The following is a 23,962-nucleotide window of genomic DNA, read 5'->3' as shown; positions in this document are numbered from 1 at the left end:
ATTCATCATGCTGGCACCAAACCCCAGCAATAATCCTGCAGGGAAAAAAAGTCATATAGTCAAACATGTATCAGGTTTTTCTGCAGGAACCATGGAGGCCAGGAGAGTGGAGTGGCATATTTAAGGTTTTAAAACACAATAACTGCTGGCCATGAATACTTTACCCTGCAAGATTATTATTCAGATATGAAGGAGCAATCAAAACAGTACCAGACATACAAAAAAACTAAAACAGTTTGCCATTATCAGACTTGTCTTGCAAGAGATACTAAAAGGAGTGACAGGAAGAAACAAGGAACATTTAACCCAAAACAAGGCAATGCACATTGAAACAGACTCAGGAATACATACCATAGAAATATGAAACAAATTTAAAGCATAAAGGGGAGAAAGAATTAGAAGATGTGCAAGCAAAGAATGGTGAGACAAGAACAGTTTAAGCAGGAGTCCGGCAGTAGCGCAGCGGGTTAAGTGCATGTGGTGCAAAGAGCAAGGACTCGCATAAGGATCCCAGTTCAAGCCCCAGGCTCTCAACCTACAGGAGAGTCGCTCCACAAGCGGTGAAGCAGGTCTGCAGGTGTCTTTCTCTCTCCCCTCTCTGGCTTCTCCTCTCTCCATTACTCTCTGTTCTATCCAACAACAACGACACCAATGACAACAATAATAACTACAACAATAAAACAAGGGCAACAAAAGGGAATAAATAAAAAAAAATAAATATTAGGGAAAAATAGAACTGGGATGCAGAGGTTACATAGGCTCCTAAACTGAATATGGGCCCCACATCACATCAGATCGATGGGGTTTACAGTCCACAACATGGGAGCTACTCTCTTCCCTGATCCAGCTTTCTGGTTCTTTTTCCAGCCATGACATCATCTCTCCAGACAATAACTTGGATCTACCTGCATGTCAGATTTCAGGCTCAGGAAAAAAAAAAAAAAAACTAGTATAGCCACAGGCCCTTTGGAATATAACTAAATATGCCTACTAGCTATCTACAAAATGGAGCACCCCCAACTCTTCATCTACACTATTCCAGCCCTTAGGTTCATGATTAGTCAACATTTTGTTTGGCTTTACTTGTTAACTCTCTTTTCAGCCACCAGGTTCCGGATGCTACCATGATACCAAATAGATTTCCCTGGACAGACAACCCAACCAATATATCCTGGAGCTCTGATTCCCCAGAACCCAGCCCCACTAGGGAAAGAGAGAGGCAGGCTGGAAGTATGGATTGACCTGTCAATGTACATATGTTCAGCGTGGAAGCAATTACAGAAGCCAGACCTTCCACTGTCTGCATCCCACAATGACCTTGGGTCCATACTCCCAGAGTGTTAAAGAATAGGAAAGCTACCAGGGGAGGGGATAGGATACGGAGGTCTGGTGATGGGAATTGTGTTGAGTTGTACCCCTCTTATTCTATGGGTTTGTCAGTGTTTCCTTTTTATAAATAAAAAAAGAAAAGAAAATGTTAAAAAAATATATTCTCTCCCCAAGAAAGTAAAAAAAAAACCCTCTCTTCAATGTATTCACATATTAATACGTAAATTATATCTATAATACTTTTATGTATAGCACATTTACAAATAGAGTTCTTTATGCCTTATGTCATTTTTCTCTCCAGTACTTTTTAGTCTTTCTTACAACTTTCTTATTATATATGATATCTTGAGACTCTTTAGTTCAGTGTTTGTGTTCAAGTACTCTTGTTGCTATAGTTTCTATCTGTTATCAATGACTTACATTTTTCTGAAAGGCAACTATTATATGCCATTTGTATGTGCAATATAAAGAACTGAAACATGGCTGGGGAGATGGCATAATGGCTACACTTTCTGTTTTTTAATTTAATTTTTTATTTATAAAGAGGAAACACTGACTAAGCCATAGGATAAGAGGGTTACAACTTCACATAACTACCACCACCCTCTGTATCCATCCCTTCCCCTGATAACTTTCCTATTCTTTAACCCTCTGGGAGTATGGACCCAAGGTCATTGTGGGATGCAGAAGGTGGGAGGTCTGGCTTCTGTAATTGCTTCCCCGCTGAACATGGGAGTTGACAGGTCGATCCACACTCCCAACCTGTCCCTCTCCTTCCCCAGTGGGGAAGGGCTCTGGGGAAGCGTAGATCCAGGACACACTGGTGGAGTTGTCTACCCAGGAAATGGCTACACTTTCATACCTAAGTTTCTGACCTCCCAAATTCAATCCCTAGCACAAATTCAATGCCTAGCACTATCCTAAGCCAGAACTGAGCAGTGCTCTGGTAAATAAATAAACATAAAAATAAAAATAGTGAGTGCTTGGTGGTGGCACACCCGGTTAAGTGCACATAGTGTAAAGCATAAGGACCTACGCAATTATCCCATCTCGAGCCCTCAGGGATAATCCTGGAGGCAAAATAAATAAATAAAATCGTTTTTTTTAAAAAAGAACTGAAAACATAAACTCATTTAAAAACGAATGCCAAATCATTGCTGAGACTTTGTGAAAACTATAGTGGTTACCCTAGGGAGGAAGCGGGGAGAGTTGGAGGTGGTGCGGAGAGTATAGAACTGAGATGGTGACCAATACCCTTGTAATAATTATGATCTTGTTAAACTATTATTAAGTAACTAGTAAAATAAAAAACAATAAATAATAAAGTGAAAAAAGGAAGGAATAAAGTAACATATAAGGAACATATAAGGGCGGAATCAACTGAGTCTATCAGATTTCTAAACAGAAACCCTTACAGGCTAAGAGAGAAATAATAACATATTCACAGTATAGAAAGATATGAACTAGTGCTTATAGAATATGCTATCCTAACAAAAGGGAAAACAAATAAATATAAAAATATTTTAAAAGAATATGCTATCCTAAAAATTATTATTCTTATATGAAGCATAATAATGGTCTTTTCAGATACATCAAGGATAACGGAGTTCACCATGGCCAGACCTGCCTTGCCACAATTGTTGAAAAGCATTCACAAGAAAATAAATAAAAGAACACAAAACTTAGGGCAATGTGAGAAACACTTAAAATTTTTATAAAGACCACCCACACCCAGGGACAACTAAATTTGAAAAAGGACCCCAAAATATTAAAGGAAGAAAGAAAGTCTCCTAAACAAAATCTACTGGGAAAATTGGACTAGAGCATGCAGATGAGTGAAACGGGGTCACCGTATATCACTGTAGACAAAATGGATCAAATCTAAGTTTAGATTTGAACGTTAGATGAGAAATCATTAAATTCATAGAAGAAAACATTGGCAGAACACTTCATGAACTATGCTCTAGAAATGTCTCTGAAGACTCAAGTCCAACAGCATGGGAAATAAAAACAAAAATAAACCAATGGGATTATATCAACTGAAAAGCTTCTGCATAGCAAAGAGAACTATCATGAAAATAGACACATTGCAGAACGAAGAACTTTATATGACACGAATCGGATAAAGGACCATGACCAAAATAAAGAGCTCACTAAACTTAGCAAGAAAAACCCAAATTTTGACACTATTAAAAATTGCAGTGAATACATGGACAGAATCTTCACTGTAGAAGAGATATAGAGGGTCAGAAGACTCGTGAAAAAGTGCTCAACGTAGAGGGCCAGGCAGTAGCGCAGCGAGTTAAGGGCACATAGTGTGAAGTGAACAGACCTGCATAAGGATCCCGATTCCAACACCCAGCTCCCCACCTGCAGTGGGGTCACTTCACAAGCAGTGAAGCAAGTCTGCAGGTGTCTTTCTTTCTCCTCCTCTTTCTCTATCCTACCCAACAGCAACAGAAATAACAGTAACAAGGGCAACAAAAATGGAAAAAATTGCCTCCAGGAGCAGTGGGTTTGTAGTGTAGGCAGTGAGCCCCAGTAATTACTCTGGAGGACCCCTAGGAAAAAAAGAAAGAAAGAAAGAAAGAAAGAAAGAAAGAAAGAAAGAAAGAAAGAAAGAAAGAAAAGAGAGAGAGAGAGAGAGAGACAGAAAGAGGTGCCCAAAGACACTGATTATCAGAACAATGCAAATAAAGACAGCAAGGAGATACCACTGGAAACCTGTAAGAATGTAATACATTAAAGAAAGGATACAGACAACAAATGTTGGTGAGCTTGTAGGGGAAAAGGGACACTTTTACACTGATGCTGGAAATAAAGCTTGGTCCAACCCTTGTGGAAAACAGTCTGAAGACTTCTGAGAACACTAGAAATGGGGCTACCCTATGACTCAACAATTTCTCTCCTGGGGATTTATCTAAAGGAAACAGAAACACCTATCCAAAGAGTTGTATGTATGCTTATGCTCATAGAAACCCAATCCACAATAGCGCCAACTTAGAAGCAACCCAGATATCCAACAATAGATTAGTGGATAAAAAGGTCATGGTATGCATACACTATAGAATACTATTCAGCTGTGATCATGATGAAGTCATCTCCTCTGCCTCATCTTGGCTGGTAGTTGAAGGAATGATTTTAAGTGAGATAAGCCAAAAAGAGAAAGACAAATACCTGACAATCTCAATTATAGGTGCAATCTAAGAAACAGGGACAGAAAGGGAAAACACAAAGCAGAACTTGGACTGGCTGGGGTATATTGCACCAAAGCATAAGATTCCAGGGAAGAAGGAGAAGGCAGTATCAGAGAGGGACCTGGGATCCTGGTGCATGGTTGCAGAAAAGGGCTAAATTGGGGGTGAAGGTGTTCTGCAGTCATCTTTCACAGGGAGATGCAAATTGATTTTATTAATTATTATTATTATTATTGTTAGTAGTAGTAGTAGAAGTAGTAGTAGTAGTAGTAGTAATAGTAGTATTTTTAACCAGAGCACTGCTCAGCTCTTCATATGGTGGTGTTGAGGACTGAACCTGGGACCTTGGAGGCTCAGGCATGAAAGTTGTTTGCATAACCATTATACCATCTCCCCTGTCCCAGGAAATGAGAAATTATACCCATGTGTCAACAGCTGTACTATAATCTATTAACCCCCTAATAAAATTATAAAAATAGAGAAATACAAACAATAGTAATATGAGTTATTAATGAAATATAAAAAGGAAGGAATAAAATGGGTATATGTAGTACCACCAAATGACTACAGAGACCAGGAAAAAAAACCCTTTTAAGATAAGGTAAACCTGTTAAGACATTCATGGTAACCAAAAAATATGGAATAAAGAATCAAAAAAATAAGGAAGTCGAATCATTATGTGGAAACTTCCACAATACATAGCAGACAGAAGAAAATTGGAAAGAATGAAAATTATTTTTTAAGAATGAGAATTACAAACCAACCAGTAAATATAATGGCAGTAAGTCTTATATTTATATATCAACAATATCTGAAAATATGAATGTTCTCAGGTTATCACTCAAAAGACACAGGGTGCTTGTATGGATTAAAAGCTGTATACATATAAAACATTTAAAAACAAATTTTCTCTAATAAGAAAGCAAGCATAGACAGAGTGACTGCTTAGCACAAAGTATTCTGCGTCACTAAGAAGAAAGATCAGGAACTGCTATTCTCATATTGGCTAATTAGACTTGTAGCCAAAATGAAAGTAGTAAGGGACAGAGATAAATATAATATGATGAACAAAGGATCAATCCACCAAGAAGATATAGCCACCATCAACTTAAGTGCACCCAACATAGATGCACCCAAACATACAAAACATGTACTACCTGACCCAATGGACACACTCACAGCATTAATAATAGGGGGATCATAACATACCATTTAGACAAGAAATAAATCATCTGGACACAAAATAAAGAAACAGGAACCTTAAGGCGGTTGGGCAGTGGCACACTCAGTTGAGCACACATATTACCATACTTAAGGACTCTGGTTCTAGACCCTTCCCTCTCAATTTCTCTCTGTCCTATCACGGAAGGGGGGGGGGGAGAAAATAGCTGCAGGAGCAGTGGTAGATTCGTAGTGCAGGCATAGAGCTCCAGCAATATATAACTTATATCCTAGATGCATTATCTTGGTGGAAATATGTAATTTATAACCTAGAAACTGGAAGATATTCATACACATAACTAGGGGTTATTATTGAAACTATTTTAAAAAGCTATATAGCGAACTAACAACAATAAAATATAGCATCTCCTGTGGTAAAGGAAGATAAATCAACAATATGGAAGGCCCTTAAATAAAAATGGAAATGATCTAGGCATATATCCAAAGACATGACTTTCATTGAAATATCTGATACTGCAACTTCCTTATTCAGTCATATGCTCATGGGCATTTACAGTGATTCCATACTTTGATGGTTGTGAATAATGTAGCTATGAACACAGGGATGCACATACCCTTCCTGATTAGTGTCCTCTCATGTTTATAGGACACATATTCCAAGAGCACTGCTCAACTCTGGCTTATGGTGGTGCAATGAATTGAACCTGGTACTCTGGAGCCTCCGGCATGAGAGTCTCGTTATATAACCATTATGCTATCAACCTCCGCCTCTTTAGATATACATAAATGTGTGTGTGCATGTGTGTGTGTGTGCGTGCGTGTGTGTGTGATATGCTGAACAAATTCTTATTTTTTGTTATATTTATTTATTCCCTTTTGCTGCCCTTCTTGATTTAATGTTGTAGTTATTATTGATATTGTTGTTGTTGGATAGGACAGAGAGAAATGGAGAGAGGAGGGGAAGACAGAGAGGGGGAAAGACAGACACCTGCAGACCTGCTTCATTGCTTGTGAAGCGACTCCCCTGCAGGTGGGGAGCTGGGGGGCTGGAACCGGGATCCTTATGCTGGTCCTTGCTCTTTGCTCCACATGCACTTAACCTGCTGTGGTACCATCTGACTCCTTTTTTTTTTTTTTAAATCAGAACACTGTTCAACTTCAGTTTCTGGTGGTGCAGGGGATTGAATTTGGGACTCTGGAGCCTCTGGCATGACAGTCTCTTTATATAACCATTATGCTATCTACTCCTACCTCAAATTCTTTATCATTATTTAGTCATCTCTTGTAAGGCATTTAGAGTTTGTTTTTTTTCTTCATATTTTGGCTACTGTAAATAATGCAACTGGACAGTCACATATAACCAACATGTACTTACACCTTCATTTAGTACCATACATAAAATTAACTAAAAATAAATTAAAGATTTGGATTAATACCAGAAATGATAGATTACACAGGAGAAAACATAGGTCAGATTCCAGGACTTTAACATTAGAAATGGAATTCAGGGGGTCAGGCAGTTAAGCGCACATGGTGGGAAGTGCAAGGACACGTGCAAGGACCGTGCAAGGACCCCTGTTGGAGCTCGGCTTCCCACCTGCAGGGGGGGTCGCTTCACATGCAGTGAAGCAGATTTGCTGGTGTCTTTCTCTACCCCTCTCTTGATTTCTCTCTGTCCTATCCAATGACAACAATAGTAATAACAACAAGGGCAACAAAATGGGAAAAAATGGCCTCCAGGAGCAGTGGATTCGTAGTGCAGGCACTGAGCCCCAGCAATAACCCTGGAGGCAAAAAGAAAAAAAGAAAAATAAATAAATTGTATTTAATCCCACTGGTAAGGGAGAGTAAACCAAGAATAATTCAATGAGACTACATCAAATTAAACAATCTTTTAAAGAAGTCTCCATAAAAATAAAAAGACAGTTGAGAAAATGGGAGGAGATATGTACATATTCTATGTCTGGCAAGGGAGATCTAAAATATATACATAAATCATACAGCTCAACAAAAATGAAAAAAAAAGCATCCCCTAAAAAATTGGGCAAAAGAGTTAAACAGACACATGAGTAAATATGGTAAAATATGCAGGTAAAATATGCAGGTAGGCCACAGACACATGAGAAATTACTCATCATTACTTTTTATTAGGAAAATGCGACTTAAAAGCACAAGGATATACCATCTCATGGCAGTGAGAAAGACCTACACAATAAAAAATTGGTAGGGCCAGGCAGTGTTGCACCTGGTTTAGCACACACGTCACTATGTATAGGCCTCAGTTAAACTTCCCACTCCCCATCTGCAGGGGAGAAGCTTCATGAGTAGTGAAGCAGGGCTGTAGGTATCTCTTTCCCTTTTCGCTCTCTATTTCATCTCAATTTGTGTGCTATCAAATAAAACAAAGAAGGAAAAAAAAAAGAAGAAGAAAACAGGCCTCCAGGAGTGGTGGTGGTGGGCTCTTTGTGCAAGCATCAAGGCCCAGCAATAACCCTGGTGGCAAAAGTAAAAACAAAAACAAAAACAAAAAACAAAGAAAAAAGATAGGAAATGGCAAGTGTTGGTGAATATGTGACCAAAAAGGAATTCTTGTACAATACTGGTGGAACGCAAACTGGTACAGTACATATGGGAAAATGGTGTGGAGATTCTTTATCAAAATTAAAAATAAAAAAAAGATGGTAGGACACTGCAGTTCCACTCCCAGACATATATCCAAGGGACATAAAAACTAATTCAAAATGATTTATGCGCCCCTATGTTCATACAGTTCACACTAATCACAAAAGTCAAAATACGAGATCAACTTAAATGCCCTTCAGCAGATGACTGAATAAAAAAAGTCGTCAATACAGTGCTACCCTGTATTAAAAAATGAGTGTCATTTGCGACTAAATGGGTGGAACTAGAGATAATTATATTAAGTGAAATAAAAAGTGAAAGGCAACAACCACTTGGTTGCACTCATATGTGAAATATCGATGATTAAAACAAACGTATTTTCAATAATAGTAATAACTAGACTGATTAGACTTTATGAAAACCAGTGGCTATCACAGGACCTAAGTAGAGGAATAGCTAGAGAGTTCTTCTCAGTTTAATAGCACAGGAACATTGACGATGGTTATGGTAAGTTGAAAACACACACACACAAACTTTGTTTCTAAAATCCTGCAATATTGTTATGTAATGCTAAACCAATATAAAATGTAAGCAATTAAAAGAAAAAAAAAACTTTTATATAGTCCCAATGTCAAAATTACGTGAACAGAAACAGAGAAGTCTACTTTTGATCACCATAGGTCACCCTATCACTATTCAATCGTCATTTTTCTGTGAGATTACAGTTTACCCATCATGGGCTTCATTTTGCTGAATATCAAAGTAGCAATTATAGTTCTTCAGACATGCCAGGAGTAAGCAACGTTCTTTACAACTGAATTGTTAAAATGGAGTGACCGTGGTATGCACAACCTGACTTGTGCTGCATTTTCACATTGCCACAATACAGTTTGGTGTAAAAAATAAACTCCCACCTGAATTCTTATCAATCCACTGTAAAGAGTTCATATGAGTATTCAGAATTTTGCAGATCTGCTGGAGCTAAAAGAAATAATAAATTATTTTAGATTTTGTCTACTCTAGGTAGCATAAAATGGACATTTGGAAGTAACATTCATTTCGTATAAGTAACATACTGGTAGTATAATAAATATTAACAGCAGTTTTTATCTATTGTATGTAAAGTTCACTACATTTCTGTATTAGTTCAATATCATTTTTTGTAACTGTCAAGAATTTAACTCCTCTAGTTCAATAAGGAAATACCAAAGGAAAAAAAAACTACATAACGCTAAGAGAAGATTTATGTAAAATTATAAAGTATTACCTTTGTCAGTCAAAGCATCATTTAAACATATTTCATTTGTTCTATTTTAATGAGAGATACAGAGATAAAGAAAGATAGAGTCAGTGACAATAGTTCTGGGTTAAAGTGGTGACAGTGACAGAACCTGGGACCTGGGAGCCTCAGGCATGAGTTATGCGTAACCATTATGCTGTCTCTCTAGTTCCAAAGCAGTAATTTAATAGGTGGTAATACTCAGTTTTCAAGTGTGTGGGAAAAAACAGGTATATTTTTATACAGTCAATAGTAATATAAATTGACCCAGTCCTTTAAAACATACAATTTTACAACGTACATCAAAATTTTATAATGGCAAGAAATGGGAAATGCTGTCTTTAAATGTGTGATTTACGCCAAAGGCATCTCTAATGAGATATTACAAAGATACTAAAACTATGTTCTCCAAAAAAAGTTAAAATATTGGTAAACACCACAGAGGATTATTAAATGAGGCCAGAATATTAAACTTCACACAGGTATGAGTCTAATACTGTTTAAAACAGAAGTGTTTTAATAAGTAGAGCAAATGACTTGAAATAAATACAGCAGTATATTAGAAGGGTAGTAGTACTATAAGTAGATTTTAATTTTCATTACGTATTCCTGTGATAATATATAATAAGTTTGTAGTTGAAAATACTAAACACCAAGAATAATAAAGCAATTATGACTGAATATTGTAGTATACTGAGAATACTGAAAATAGGAAATCTTACCATACATAAAACAGTATGCAGTAAAAAGGAAAAGTTAGTGTATTTTAATATAACAACAGAAACTTCAATATAACAATAGAAACTTATAACAATAGAAATTTTCAGATTAGGGAATCTCTCCCATCTCCCAATAAAAAGAATAAAAATATGGTTTGGTGGAAGGCAAGGTGTGGTGACATCTGTCTTGAGGAGATGTGGTACTGTACTACAGAGACAATCATATGAATCAATATTTTTTCAAAAATTTTTTTAAAAAGTAAGACAGGTATATTTCATAACTGAGTAGTATTATTAAACATAGTTGCTATTTTATACCCTCATGTAGGACTCATAGTGAGCCTTTGTTGATATGGTTGCAATGAATTATCTGCAATATAGGTGGATAGATAGATAGATAGATACTATCCAGCAAATAATTTCTCTGCTTCCTGTTCAATGCTTTATACTCTCAAAAGAAAAATGAGATGAATTGTTGCTGATCTCTTGCTTCTTTTGTCCTTCTATCAAGTAGCAATTTTCCTTTAATTCATTCATCTTAAACATCTCCATCACCCTCATTCAAAAAACGGGAATAAACTGGAAGTATTAGGCAATATAGCAAGGTGTCAGGCTACAAAATCAATGTACAAAAATTGGTGGCATTTCTTAATGCAAACACTAAATCTGAAGAAGAAGACATACAGAAATCACTTCCATTCACTGTTGCAGCAAAATCAATAAAATACCTAGGAATAAAGCTGACCAAAAAAGTGAAAGACTTCTATGCTTTAAACTATGAATCACTATTCAAGGAAATAGAAACTGATACCGAGAAATGGAAAGACATCCCATGCTCATTGACTGGAAGAATAAATATCATCAAAATGAATATTCTCCCCAGAGCCATATACAAATTTAATGTGGTACTCATCAAAGTTCAACCAAGCTTTTTTAAGAGAATAAAACAAAAACTACAATCATTTTTCTGGAACCATAAAACACCTAGAATTGCCAAAACCATCTTGAGGAAAAGAAACAGAAATGGAGGCATCACACTCCCAGATCTCAAACTAAATTACAAGGCCACCATCATCAAAACAGCCTGGTACTGGAACAAAAATAGGCACACAGACCAGTGGAACAGAATTGAAAGCCCAGAACTAAACCCCCACATCTATGGACATCTAATCTTTGATAAGGGGGCCCTAAGTATTAAATGGAGGAAGGAGGCTCTCTTCAATAAATGGTGCTGGGAAAACTGGGTTGAATCATGCAGAAGAATGAAACCTTATCTCACCAGAAACAAAAATCAACTTCAAATGGATCAAGGACATGGATTTTAGACTAGAAACTATCAAATACTTAGAGGAAAACATTGGTGGAACACTTTCCCACCTAAACCTCAAGGACATGTTTGATGATACAAACCCAATTGCAAGGAAGACTAAAGCAGAAACAAATCAATGAGACTAGATCAAAATGAAAAGCTTCTGTACAACCAAGGAAACCATCATAAAAACTTTACCATTCACAGAATGGGAGAAGATCTTCACATGCCAGACATCAGACAAGAAACTAATCACCAAAATATACAAAGAGCTCAGCAAACTTAGCACCAAAAAAGCAAATGACCCCATCCAAAAATGGGCAGAGGATATGAACAAAACATTCACTTCAGAGGAGATCCAAAAGGCCAACAAACATATAAAAAAGTTGCTCCAGGTCGCTGATCACCAGAGAAATGCAAATAAAGCCAACATTGGGATACCACCTCAGTCCTGTGAGAATAGCATACATCAAAAAGGATAGCAGCAACAAATGCTGGAGAGGCTGTGGGGACAGAGGAACCCTTCTGCACTGCTGGTGGGAATGTAAATTGGTCCAGCCTCTCTGGAGAGCAGTCTGGAGAACTCTCACAAGGCTAGACATAGACCTTCCATATGACCCAGTAATTCCTCTCCTGGGAATATACCACAAGGACTCCATAACATCCAACTAGAAAGATATGTGTACCTATGTTCATAGCAGCACAATTACTAATAGCTAAAACCTGGAAGCAACCCAGGTGCCCAAGAACAGATGAGTGGCTGAGAAAGCTGTGGTATATATACACAATGGAATACTACGCAGCTATTAAGAACAATGAACCCACCTTCTCTGACCCATCTTGGATGGAGCTAGAAGGAGTTATGTTAAGTGAGCTAAGTCAGAAAGATAAAGATGAGTATAGGATGATCACACTCATCAACAGAAGTTGAGAAAGAAGAAGAGAAAGGGAAACTAAAAGCAGGATTTGACTAAATCTAGAGTAGGGCACCAAAGTAAAAATCCTGTGGTGGGGGGGAGAGTGGACATTCCGCTTACCAGGTCGGCGGGGGGACGGGGGTGCGTGAGTGGGATGGGAGACAGTCTTTTGGTGGTGGGAATGGTGTTTATGTACAGTCCTATTAAATTGTAGTCATATAAATCACTATTTAATTAATATGAGGGGAAAAATTGATAGCATGCCTCAAACTTTTTAAAGCACAGACTGAGTCTTTTAAATACATAGGCTGAGTCTTTGATATGTTGACTCTCTCAAATGCCTAGACCAGGGAGAAGAGAAGCAACTGGTGGCACAGCGATATACAAGATGTTGGGTATTATACAGCAAATCCTAACAGAGGGACTTTTCAAAGTTAACCCAATTACCAAAAAATGTGATGATGACAATAACTATCCATTGTCTTCTTGAACCCTAGGACAGTAGGAACCTCACATTTCCACTGTAGAGTCTATATTTCCCCCAGTCCTGGAACCTCTGGGGTGGGGCTCACTTTCCTACATGCTTCTCTCAATTCATATCAAATAATATTGCATCCACCAATCACAACATAATCAACACAGCAAATGCCACCTCTGCGTGCTTCACTTCACACTGTTTCCAGAGACTTCAGGTGTGGAATGACAACCTTTCAGCTTCATTACTTGGGTGAGACCTTTCCTTTCAGAGTATTCTCTAATTCCATTCCAGTTGGTTCACTTCCTAACAAAGTCCCAAAACCTAGATATAGACTAGGTGCCCTGAGATAGAGCATATGTTCACAAGTATCCATAAAGTAGGGCAAATATATATACCTTAAAGCAAAAGTACATAACAGTCTGCAGTGAGTACCCCTCAACACTTCATCTGCACTATTCTAGCATTTAGGTCTATAATTGTTCAACAATTTGTTTGGCTTTGTATGTTAACTCTCTTTTCAGCCACCAGGTTCCATTACGCAGACCATACTTCCTTGGACAGAGGACCCTATCAATTTGTCCTGGAGCTCTGCTTCCCCAGAGACCTACCCTACTAGGGAAAGAGAGAGGCACACTGGGAGTATGGACCAACCAGTCAATGCCCATGTTCAGCGGGGAAGCAATTACAGAAGCCAGACCTTCCACCTTCTGCAACCCACAATGACCTTGGGTCCATACTCCCAGAGGGATAAAGAATGAGAAAGCTATCGGGGAGAGATGGGATATAGAGATCTGGTGGTGGGAATTGTGTGGAGTTGTAGCCCTCTTATCCTACGGTTTTGATAATGTCTCCTTTTTTAAATATACAAAATTAAAAAAAAAGAGTCTAGGTGCCATCTCTGCTTCATTTCTAAACCTGTATATATTAATTATGCACTTAAATTCCTTTGGAGAAATAATTCTGAATTTTGAAATCACAATGGTCATCTAATGTTTCATCTAAAACACTATATTTGATCAACTCTTTTTGTCATGTTTATTTTTTTATTAAGGAAATGTTGAATGTTGATTTACAAGACTGTTGTCACAGAGGTAGTTTCAGTATCTTCCCAGGATAGGTGTTACCACACCTAATTTTTTGTTGGTGTTCTAGGGATTCACACACGTGTGATTCCACTACCGTGGTGCATGTGTGATCGTGTGTGCATGAATATGCGTGTGTGTGTGTGTGTGTGTGTGTGTGTGTGTGTGTTGAGAAAATATACAGAGAAAGAAACAGAATGAGAAAGACACCACAGCACTAGAGCTTCCCTATAGGACAAGGCACTTCCTTGTGGTGCCTGGGTTTGAACCCAGGTCATATGCCTGGCAAAGGGCACACTTTAATGGGTAGCTGTCTCCTGGCTTCTATTCAGTCACCTAAGAAGAAGGCAGCATGGATAATCCTAAGGTAATTATATTTGTCTTTGTTCAATTTGCAGCTCATCCAAAGTAGAGAATAGCATAAATTTTACAGCTGAAACATTATATATCATTATTAAGCTTAGGGGCTAAGGGTTGGTTCACTGGTAAAGTGCACATGTTGCCATGCACAAATACTTGGGTTCAAGATCCTGTCCCCAACTTGCAGGGCTGGAATGGGGGGGTATCTTTAAGAAGAGTGGAGTATGCTTCAGTGTCTCTCCTTCTTTCTTCCCACCTTTCTCACTTATATATGAAAAAGAATTAATGGAAGGTCCTTTGAGCTGGGAAGACAGAATAATGGTTATGCAAAAGACTCTGATACCTGAGACTCTGAAGCCCCAGGTTCAATCTCTGACACCTCCATATGACAGAGCTGAGAAGTACTGTAGTCTCTCAGTCTCTCTCCCCCTCTCTCTAATACATATAATGACTACTGGGAATGGTGGAGACATGCAGGCACCAAACCCAAAGATAACACTGGAGGCAATATATATATCACTGTAGTTTGCCCTTGACATTCTATAAAAGGAACAAAACCCTGAGACCTAGAGAGAATAAGTGATTTTAATAAAATTCCAATGCCTTTTGAATTATACTGTGCTGTTTCTTTATAATTACAAAAATCCAGCAACATGTGTGTAAATAACTATCTGTGTATAATTGGACTAAATATATTTTCAGGTCTATATACATATATATGAAACGATAAGATATTTCAGTCTCGCCTATCAGGAACCTGGCCCCATAGCTAATCATAATTAACTGAAAAGAAAAGTACAACAAAAGATATCATAATGGAAAATTCATTTTACCATGACTGCCATAGAGTAGAAATGGGGAAAAGAACTCCACATAGCCACTAAGACAATAGAGATAGATAAAGGAAATAAGTTCTTTAATTTGAGTATATATAAAGGAGGAGACAATCCCTTCTTAAAGCCAAATTACCTCAAGGCATATCCACTCACAAATTGGAATGTTGGTGGTATTTTTCCAATCAATAATACATTTATATTAAGAGTTATGTTTCAATGGAAAAATAATCTTCAGGGACTCAAGAGATGCTTCATTGATAGCAGCACATACCTTACCACATCTGAGGTCCTATACATGATAGCAACCAAGGGATTGTCATGGATAGATAAGTGATGATTTGGCTCCTCTCTCCCTCTTTCAAAATACACCAATAAGGCACTGAACTCTCAGATATGAGGTAGCAAGTTCAAATTCTGGCATTGCTGGTGCCAGACTGATGCTCAGACTCATATTCTCTCTCTCTCTCTCTCATAAATAATCTTTTAAAAAGCAATAAAAATTAGGGTGGGAAAGTATTTCAGAGGTATTGTGCATACAGGAGGCACTCTGCTTTCTGGTACCACATTAGTAAAAGAGAAAAATTATGTTTTAAATCTCCAATAGCGGACTCATAAAACATCTAATATCTAACTTAAATATAAATTAAGAGTTGCTTAGATCTAGCAGACTCAAATGTATATAGCACATGAGCATGTAGATAATTACGTATAGAGGCAGAAGGAACTAGCTAAGAGTAAGTGAGCCAAAAATATAAGCACGGGAACATACTTAGCTATTTGAAGAACAGAGGGAAAACACTGAAAAATTATGAAGAAAATCCATCCTTTTCAGTCTCCTGGAAATAATTTTCCTACATAGAGACAAATACCTCAATTTTTTTTTGCCCCTAAATGAGTTTTACCCAAATAGCTACAGTCAAGAAGTTCCTATCTCCAGAGTTAAGGAGTAATAGAGGACAGGAGGAAGTAATTAGATAAAGGATCCATGGTATGCTAATTTCACACCAAGTATCGGTTATCTACATTTAGAGATAAAATAGTTAACGCGGGAGTCGGGAGGTGGTGCAGCGGATTAAGTGCACGTGGCACAAAGCACAACGACCTGCATAAGGATCCTGGTTCGAGCCCCCGGCTCCCCACCTGCAGGGGAGTCTCTTCATAAGCGGTGAAGCGGGTCTGCAGGTGTCTGTCTTTCCCTCCCCCTCTCTGTCTTCCCCTCCTCTCTTCATTTCTCTCTGTCCTATCCAACAACAACATCAAAAACCACAACAATGTTAAACAACAAGGGCAACAAAATGGAAAATAAATAAATATTTAAAAAATTAAAAAGAAAACAGTTAACACACCGGATCAGTAGTGTTAGCAGGGCCTGCAAAAGAATTCAGGTACTCTATAACATCCTTGAGATCTTGAGTCATTTGTTTCAATTGAGCATCAATAGTTTCTGCTGATTGGTAGCTGGAAAAACAGGTAAAATAAAAGACTTAATAAGAAATGTTTCCTCAACTAGGTACTATTATTGAAATACAGAGGTGATACTGCCAACTGGCTTGGTCCCAATTCCCCTAGCTCCGCAGTTGGTCTCAGCTGTGACGAATGATCTATTTTTATTGACGCTGCATTCAGGACCTTATTATTTACCTCTTCTAAAAAGACACCATAGGCGAAGGCTTTTATCCACCTTGCTATTTTTACAGTCACTAATTTACCCTCTGGATAAAGTTCCAGGGAGTTCTGAAGCAAATGAACTTGAAAGTGTTAAAAACCAAAGAACACTGAGATATATGGGAAATTGTTTGATAGTTAGCACTATGAAGAAAATGCTGATAGGGGCAGCCAGTGGTGCACCTGGTTAGGCACTCATCTGATTGTGCATAAGGATGCAGGTTCAAGCCCCTGGTCCCCACCTGCAGAGGCAAAACTTCATGAGTGGTGAAGAAGGACTGCAGGTGTCTCTCTGTCTCTCTCCCTTCCCTCTCCATTTCTGTCTCTATCCAATAACAAGTAAATAAAAATATTTAGAAAAGAAAATGCTGAGATATATTCAATGATATTAAGTACATAACTTTTCAAAGTTAACCCTTATAAAAATACATACTCAGGGAGTCAGACAGTAGCACAGCGGGTTAAGCGCAGGTGGCTCAAAGCTAAAGGATTGGTGTAAGGATACCGGTTTGAGCCCCCGTCTCCCCACCTACAAGGGAGTCGCTTCACAGGCGGTGAAGCAGGTCTGTAGGTGTCTGTCTTTCTCTCCCCCCTCTCTGTCTTCCCCTCCTCTCTCCATTTCTCTCTGTCCTATCCAACAACAACAGCAATAACAACAACAACAAAAAGGGTAACAAAAGGGAATAAACATAAAAAATTTAAAAATACATACTCGATCATCCAACAAAAGATGTTTTGAGAAATGAATCACAATAATCAAAGGCAGATACATCTGCTAAGTTGACAACAAATTTATTAATGGCTAGATGCTCGAGATCTCCACCCGAGTTATTGATGCATGAACACACACTCTACATGATCAATGAATGTTTACAACAATTAAAGTAGCTAGATGATTTTTTTCAACTTCAAGATCGACAAAGATTCAATTAGTGCATTGATAACTATCTACTACCTTTATGTCCCAAAGCACTTATAGATAATCGGTTGCCTAGATGGTTAAAAATCTAGATTACATCACAATATAAGACTGACTATATAATAGCAATTAGAGTGGCTTGGACTTTGCACAAGATGATGGAGCACAAGACATTCATGCCCAAGGCTCCTAGTTCAGTCCCTGGCACACTGCATGTAGCATAGTGATGCTTTGGCTTCTCTCTCTCCCTCTCTCTCTCTCTCTCTCTCTCTCTCTTTCTCTCTCTCTCTCTCCTCTATCATGTGAAACTTTATCTGATATATACTGAATACATCTTTAAAAATATTGGAAGGGCGCACATGGCATGAAGCGCAAGGATTGGTGTAAGGATCCCGGTTCGAGCCCCTAGCTCCCCACCTGCAGGGAGTTGCTTCATAGGCAGTGAAGTAGGTCTGCAGGTGTCTATCTTTCTCTCCCCCTTTGTCTTCCCCTCTGTTCTCCATTTCTCTCTGTCCTATCCAACAATGACGACATCAACAACAACAATAACTACAACAAAAATAAAACAAGGGCAACAAAAGGGAAAATATTAAAAAAAATTTAAAGGAACAAAAAGTATTGGAAGGAATTACAATTTTTTCAAACTGACTATAGGATCCCATGTCCAAAAATACAATTATTCCTGTTTCAGTGAAATGATAGAATGCATAAAAGCAATGCAAAAAATAAATATTCACAAAGGCTGAAACATAAAAGCAGAAATAGAACCATGTTAGAACCGATGAGTTGTGTTTATCACACTGAAAGCATCTACAAAAATGTTAACTAATCAAGACTTTAAGAAGTAAGTTTTCTTTACTCACTATAAAGCCATCGCTACAATTAGTGCAACTGGGGCTGGGTGGTGGCGCACCTGGTTGAGCACACTTTACAATGCGCAAGGACCCAGGTTCGAGTCCCCGGGCCCCACCTGCAGGGGGAAAGCTTCACGAGTGATGAAGCAGGGCTGTAGGTGTCTCCCTATCTCTCTTCCTCTCTATCCCCTCTTCCCTCTTGATTTCTGGCTGTCTCTATCCAATAAATAAGAAAAAAATAATAAAAAAATTAGAAAAATGTCAAAAAAGAATTAAGATATAAAGCAGAAATTTTTTTTAAAAAAATGAGTGCAACTGAGTCACAATCTAGTGACTAATTTCATATATATACATATCTGGATAGAGACAGAGAGAAATTGAGAGGGGAGAGGGAACGAGAGAGGGAGAGAGACATAGAGACACACACAGCCCTGTTTCACTACTCATAAAGCTTTCCCCCTGCAGGTGGAAACCAAGGGTTTGAATCTGGGTCCTTGCACACTGTAATATGTGTGCTTAACCAGGTGCACCACCACCCAGCCCCTCTAGCTGATTTCTTTATCTTTATCCAGTTACTTACGTCCTCTCATGTTCCTCATCTGTGCTCTGCTGAGAAGCAGCCCCACTCTGCTGATTTACAGATTCCTCCAAAGGAATCAGGATTTCTTCTAGTTCCTTTTGCTGTGATAGGACAAAATCCAGTTCATTTTCTAGTCTAAAAATAAATAAAAACAAGTCAACAGAAGGCCTGAGGAAAGGAATTAGGAGTGAAAAAAACAAATGTTAATAAACTACAGCAAGGAAAACAACCAAACAAAGACATATCTTTCAGTCTAGAAAATGCCAACCAGACTTCCCTGGACAGACAACCCCAGCAATGTGCCCTGAAGCTTCGCTTCCCCAGAGCCCTTCTCCACTAGGGAAAGAGAAAGACAGGCTGGGATTATGGATCGACCTGTCAATGCCCATGTTCAGTGGGGAAGCAATTATAGAAGTCAGACCTTCCATCTTCTGCATCCCACAATGACCTTGGGCCCATACTCCCAAGGGTTAAAGAATAGGAGAGCTATCAGGGAAGGGGATGGGATATAGAGCTATGGTGGTGGGAATTGTGTGAAGTTGTACCTCTCTTATCCTATGGTTTTGTCAATCTTTCCTTTTTATAAATAAAAAATTAAAAAAAATAAAATGGTATGGCCGTACCTTTTCTGATCCTGTTTCACTTTTTCCACTTCTCCATGTAAGAGAGCAATCTATGAAGGGAAATAAAAAAAAAAAGAGTAAGTGGACTTGAATTCATATTGTAGTTCTATTGCAATACAGATTTTCTCAGATATACTATAAATTTGAAAGATTTCCTAGTCCAGGTCACTGATTACACAAGGGAATATCTTCAAGTTAATTACCAATGTTGGAATAACAATTTAACCACAGAGCACAGGGAATTTGTCTCAGATTCATACAAAGATAGTTGTATGGGGGGTTCCTGGAAGATGGCGGACTGAGAAGCTGCTAGTGGCTGAGTTCTGACCACATCTCCTGGAAACGGTAGGATTTTCTGCCTTTAGTAGGCCAGCCAATAAGGGGTCCTAGTGGTGACACCAAGGAGGTGAGTATAACTTAATTTAGGTTAAGATTAGAGTAGGAAAAAAGGGAAAAAAATTTTTTTCTTCCTTTTAATTTCTAAGCATACCTCCTTCCCCACCCCCCCCATAACCAGTCCCTGGAGACCAGCTCCTAGCAGGATCCCCTGCTAGGAGCTCCTTTTCTTTACCAAATTCCTGTTCCACCTGGTAGTATCATTAATTCTAAGTCTATACTCTTCTGAAACCTCTGGCCTTTTTTCTTTCTAAGTAGCCAACCCCACCCACCTCACCACGCATAGCTAATTAAATAATTAAAAATAAATACATAAAAAACCCTTTCCTTTCACTGCCCTTTTATGACTGTTCTTTTTATCTTTTTTTTCTCTCTTTTTTTTCTTTTTCTCATTCTTGTCATCCTTTCTTCCTTAATCCTACAGCTTCCAAAGTCACAGCCCCCAGACCCCACACCACCAAACAGTGTGCTTTTTTGAATTCGCTGATACACAAATGGGAATTTCCTTTCACTGCTCTTTAATTACAGCTCTTTTTCTTATCTTTTCCCTTTTCTCTCTCTTGACTCTTTTTTTTTATCTTGTCATACACTTCTTCCGTCTTCTTTGCCTTTCTGAATTTGTGAATTATTTTGGGGAAGAAATCTGACTCAGAGTGGACTCTCTATGTGTGTATCTCTGCTCTAGTTCCCTTTCCCCTCTTGTTATCCCTAGAATATAAAGTGGATAGTAGATTTGCATAACTGTCTATTCTTGCTATCCTTTCTTTCTTTTCTCTTTCTTCTTCACTGGGAATTGGTTACTATTTATTCACGGACTGGAGAAATTGTTTGGCTAACTGGTAACGATTAAACTGCTTCAATACTTGCTTCAGTTGCTACTGTAATTCCTGAGGTTGGTGAGTGCAATTGTCATAAAGGTATATAGTACAGGGTTACCTTTACTCAAGACACAACAACTGAGGAACAACAGAGCATAAAAAAGAAACACATAAATAAAAAAATGGGTAGATCGAAAACAAATAAAACTGCTACTCCAATGAATGAAGACAAGAGCCCAGAAGAAACTACAAATAAGCCAGAAGTAACCATAGATAAGAAAACTATGCAAGCAATAATAAACTTATTAATCACAGAAATGAAAACAACATTGGAGGAAAGGAATGGCAGTATTAGGGAAACAACAGTTGAGACCCCCAAGGAAAAAACTGATTATCTTGAGGCAATTAGAGAACTGAAAGCTGAAATAGCTGTAATGAAGAAAGAAGCTGAGGCAAGGGAAAGCAGACTAACAGAAGCAGAAAACAGAACTAGTAAGACAGAGGATGAGTTAGAGAAAACAAAGAAAGAGGTGAAAGAGCTTAAAAAGAGATTGAGAGACACTGAAAACAACAACAGAGACATATGGGATGATCTCAAAAGAAGTAACATTCGTATAATTGGCCTGCCAGAGGAAGAAAGAGAGGAAGGGGAAGCAAACATTCTAGAGGAAATAATACAAGAAAATTTCCCAGACCTGAATATCAGAAAGGATATCAAGGTGCAAGAGGCCCAGAGAGTACCAAACAGAATCAACCCAGACCTGAAAACACCAAGACACATCATAGTCACAATGAGAAGAAGTAAGGATAAAGAAAGGATCCTAAAGGCTGCAAGAGAGAAACAAAAAGTCACATACAAGGGAAAACCCATAAGATTATCTGCAGACTTCTCCACTCAAACTCTATAAGCCAGAAGGGAATGGCAAGATATTTATGGATCCCTGAATGAAAAAGGGTTTCAACCAAGGATAATATATCCTGCTAGACTTTCATTCAAACTAGATGGAGGGATCAAAACCTTCCTAGACAAACAACAGTTAAAGGAGTCAACCATCACCAAGCCAGCCCTGAAAGAGGTTCTAAAACACCTCTTATAAACAAGAACATCACTATAATACTTGCAATATATCAGAGCAAACAAAAAATTTTTTGAACAATGGCACTACAATACATTAAATCCATAATATCAATAAACATCAATGGCTTAAACTCACCCATCAAAAGGCACAGGGTGGGGGGATGGATCAGAAAACATAACCCAACCATATGCTGCTTGCAAGAATCCCATCTGTCACAACAAGATAAACACAGACTTAAAGTGAAAGGATGGAAAACTATCATACAGGCTAACGGACCACAAAAATGGGCAGGGACAGCCATTCTCATCTCAGACACGATAGATTTTAAATTAAATAAAGTAATAAAAGATAGCCAAGGACATTACATAATGATTAGAGGATCAATCAGACGAGAAGACTTAACAATTATTAACATCTATGCACCCAATGAGGGACCATCTAAATACATCAAGCACCTACTGAAAGAATTTCAAAAATACATCAATAGTAATACAATAATAGTGGGAGACTTCAATACCCCACTCTCACACTTAGACAGATCAACAAAGCAGAGAACCAATAAAGATACAAGAGAATTGAATGAAAAGATTGACAGAATAGACCTCTTGGACATTTTCAGAGTCCTTCACCCCAAAAAACAGGAATACACCTTCTTTTCAAAGCCACATAACACATACTCAAGGATAGACTACATGTTAGGCCACTAAGACAGCATCAATAAATTCAAAAGCATTGAAATCATCCCAAGTATCTTCTCAGACCACAGTGGAGTAAAACTAACATTTAACAACAAACAGAAAATTATTAAAAGTCACAGAATTTGCAAACTAAACAACATACTCCTTAAGAACCACTGGGTCAGAGACTCACTCAAGCAGGAAATTCAAATGTTCCTGGAAACAAATGAAAATGAAGACACAACCTATCAAAATATTTGGGACACAGCGAAAGCAGTATTGAGAGGGAAACTTATAGCCATACAGTCACATATTAAACACCAAGAAGAAGCTCAAATGAACGACCTTACTGCACACCTCAAGGACTTAGAGGAAGAGGAACAAAGGAACCCTAAAGCATCCAGAAGGACAGAAATCACTAAAGTTAGAGCAGAAATAAACAACATCGAAAATAAAAGAACCATACAAAAGATCAATGAAGCCAAATGTTGATTCTTTGAAAGATTAAACAAAACTGACAAACCCCTAGCCAGACTCACCAAACAAAAAAGAGAGAAGACTCAAATTAATATAATTATAAACAATAGAGGAGATATCACAACTGACACCACAGAAATCCAGAGAATCCTGCGAAACTTCTACAAAGAATTATATGCCACCAAGCTAGAGAATCTGGAAGAAATGGAACAATACCTAGAAGCATATGCCCTTCCAAAACTGAACCAAGAAGAACTACAAAATCTAAATGCACCAATCACAGACAAAGAAATTGAAACCATTATTAAGAATCTCCCCAACAACAAAAGTCCTGGACAAGATGGCTTCACAAACGAATTCTACAAAACTTTCAGGAAACAGTACCCATACTTCTTAAGATTTTCTATAAGATTGAAGAAACAGGAATACTCCCTTCCACCTTCTAGGAAGCCAACATCACCCTGATACCAAAAGCTGATAGGGACAGAACAAAAAAGGAAAACTACAGACCAATATCTCTGATGAACATAGATGCCAAAATATTAAACAAGATCTTGGCCAACC

General features: G+C 38.1%; 1 protein-coding gene across 1 annotated transcript in view; it reads right to left on the bottom strand.

The window, feature by feature from the left end:
- The window catches only part of NUP62CL (nucleoporin 62 C-terminal like), a 134,970-nt gene that overhangs the window by 41,493 nt on the left and 69,515 nt on the right, over positions 1-23,962 (bottom strand). Inside the window, exons 5-8 of the mRNA XM_016191500.2 lie at positions 19,952-20,001; positions 19,329-19,463; positions 16,657-16,768; positions 9,245-9,311 (exon numbers count right to left, since the gene is read on the bottom strand). Of these exons, the coding sequence (XP_016046986.2) occupies positions 9,245-9,311; positions 16,657-16,768; positions 19,329-19,463; positions 19,952-20,001 (364 nt within the window). The remainder of the gene's footprint in view (positions 1-9,244; positions 9,312-16,656; positions 16,769-19,328; positions 19,464-19,951; positions 20,002-23,962) is intronic.

This window comes from Erinaceus europaeus, chromosome X (genome assembly GCF_950295315.1).
Source record: "Erinaceus europaeus chromosome X, mEriEur2.1, whole genome shotgun sequence".
NCBI lineage: Eukaryota > Metazoa > Chordata > Mammalia > Eulipotyphla > Erinaceidae > Erinaceus > Erinaceus europaeus.
This window is presented reverse-complemented; position numbering and strand designations above follow the sequence as displayed.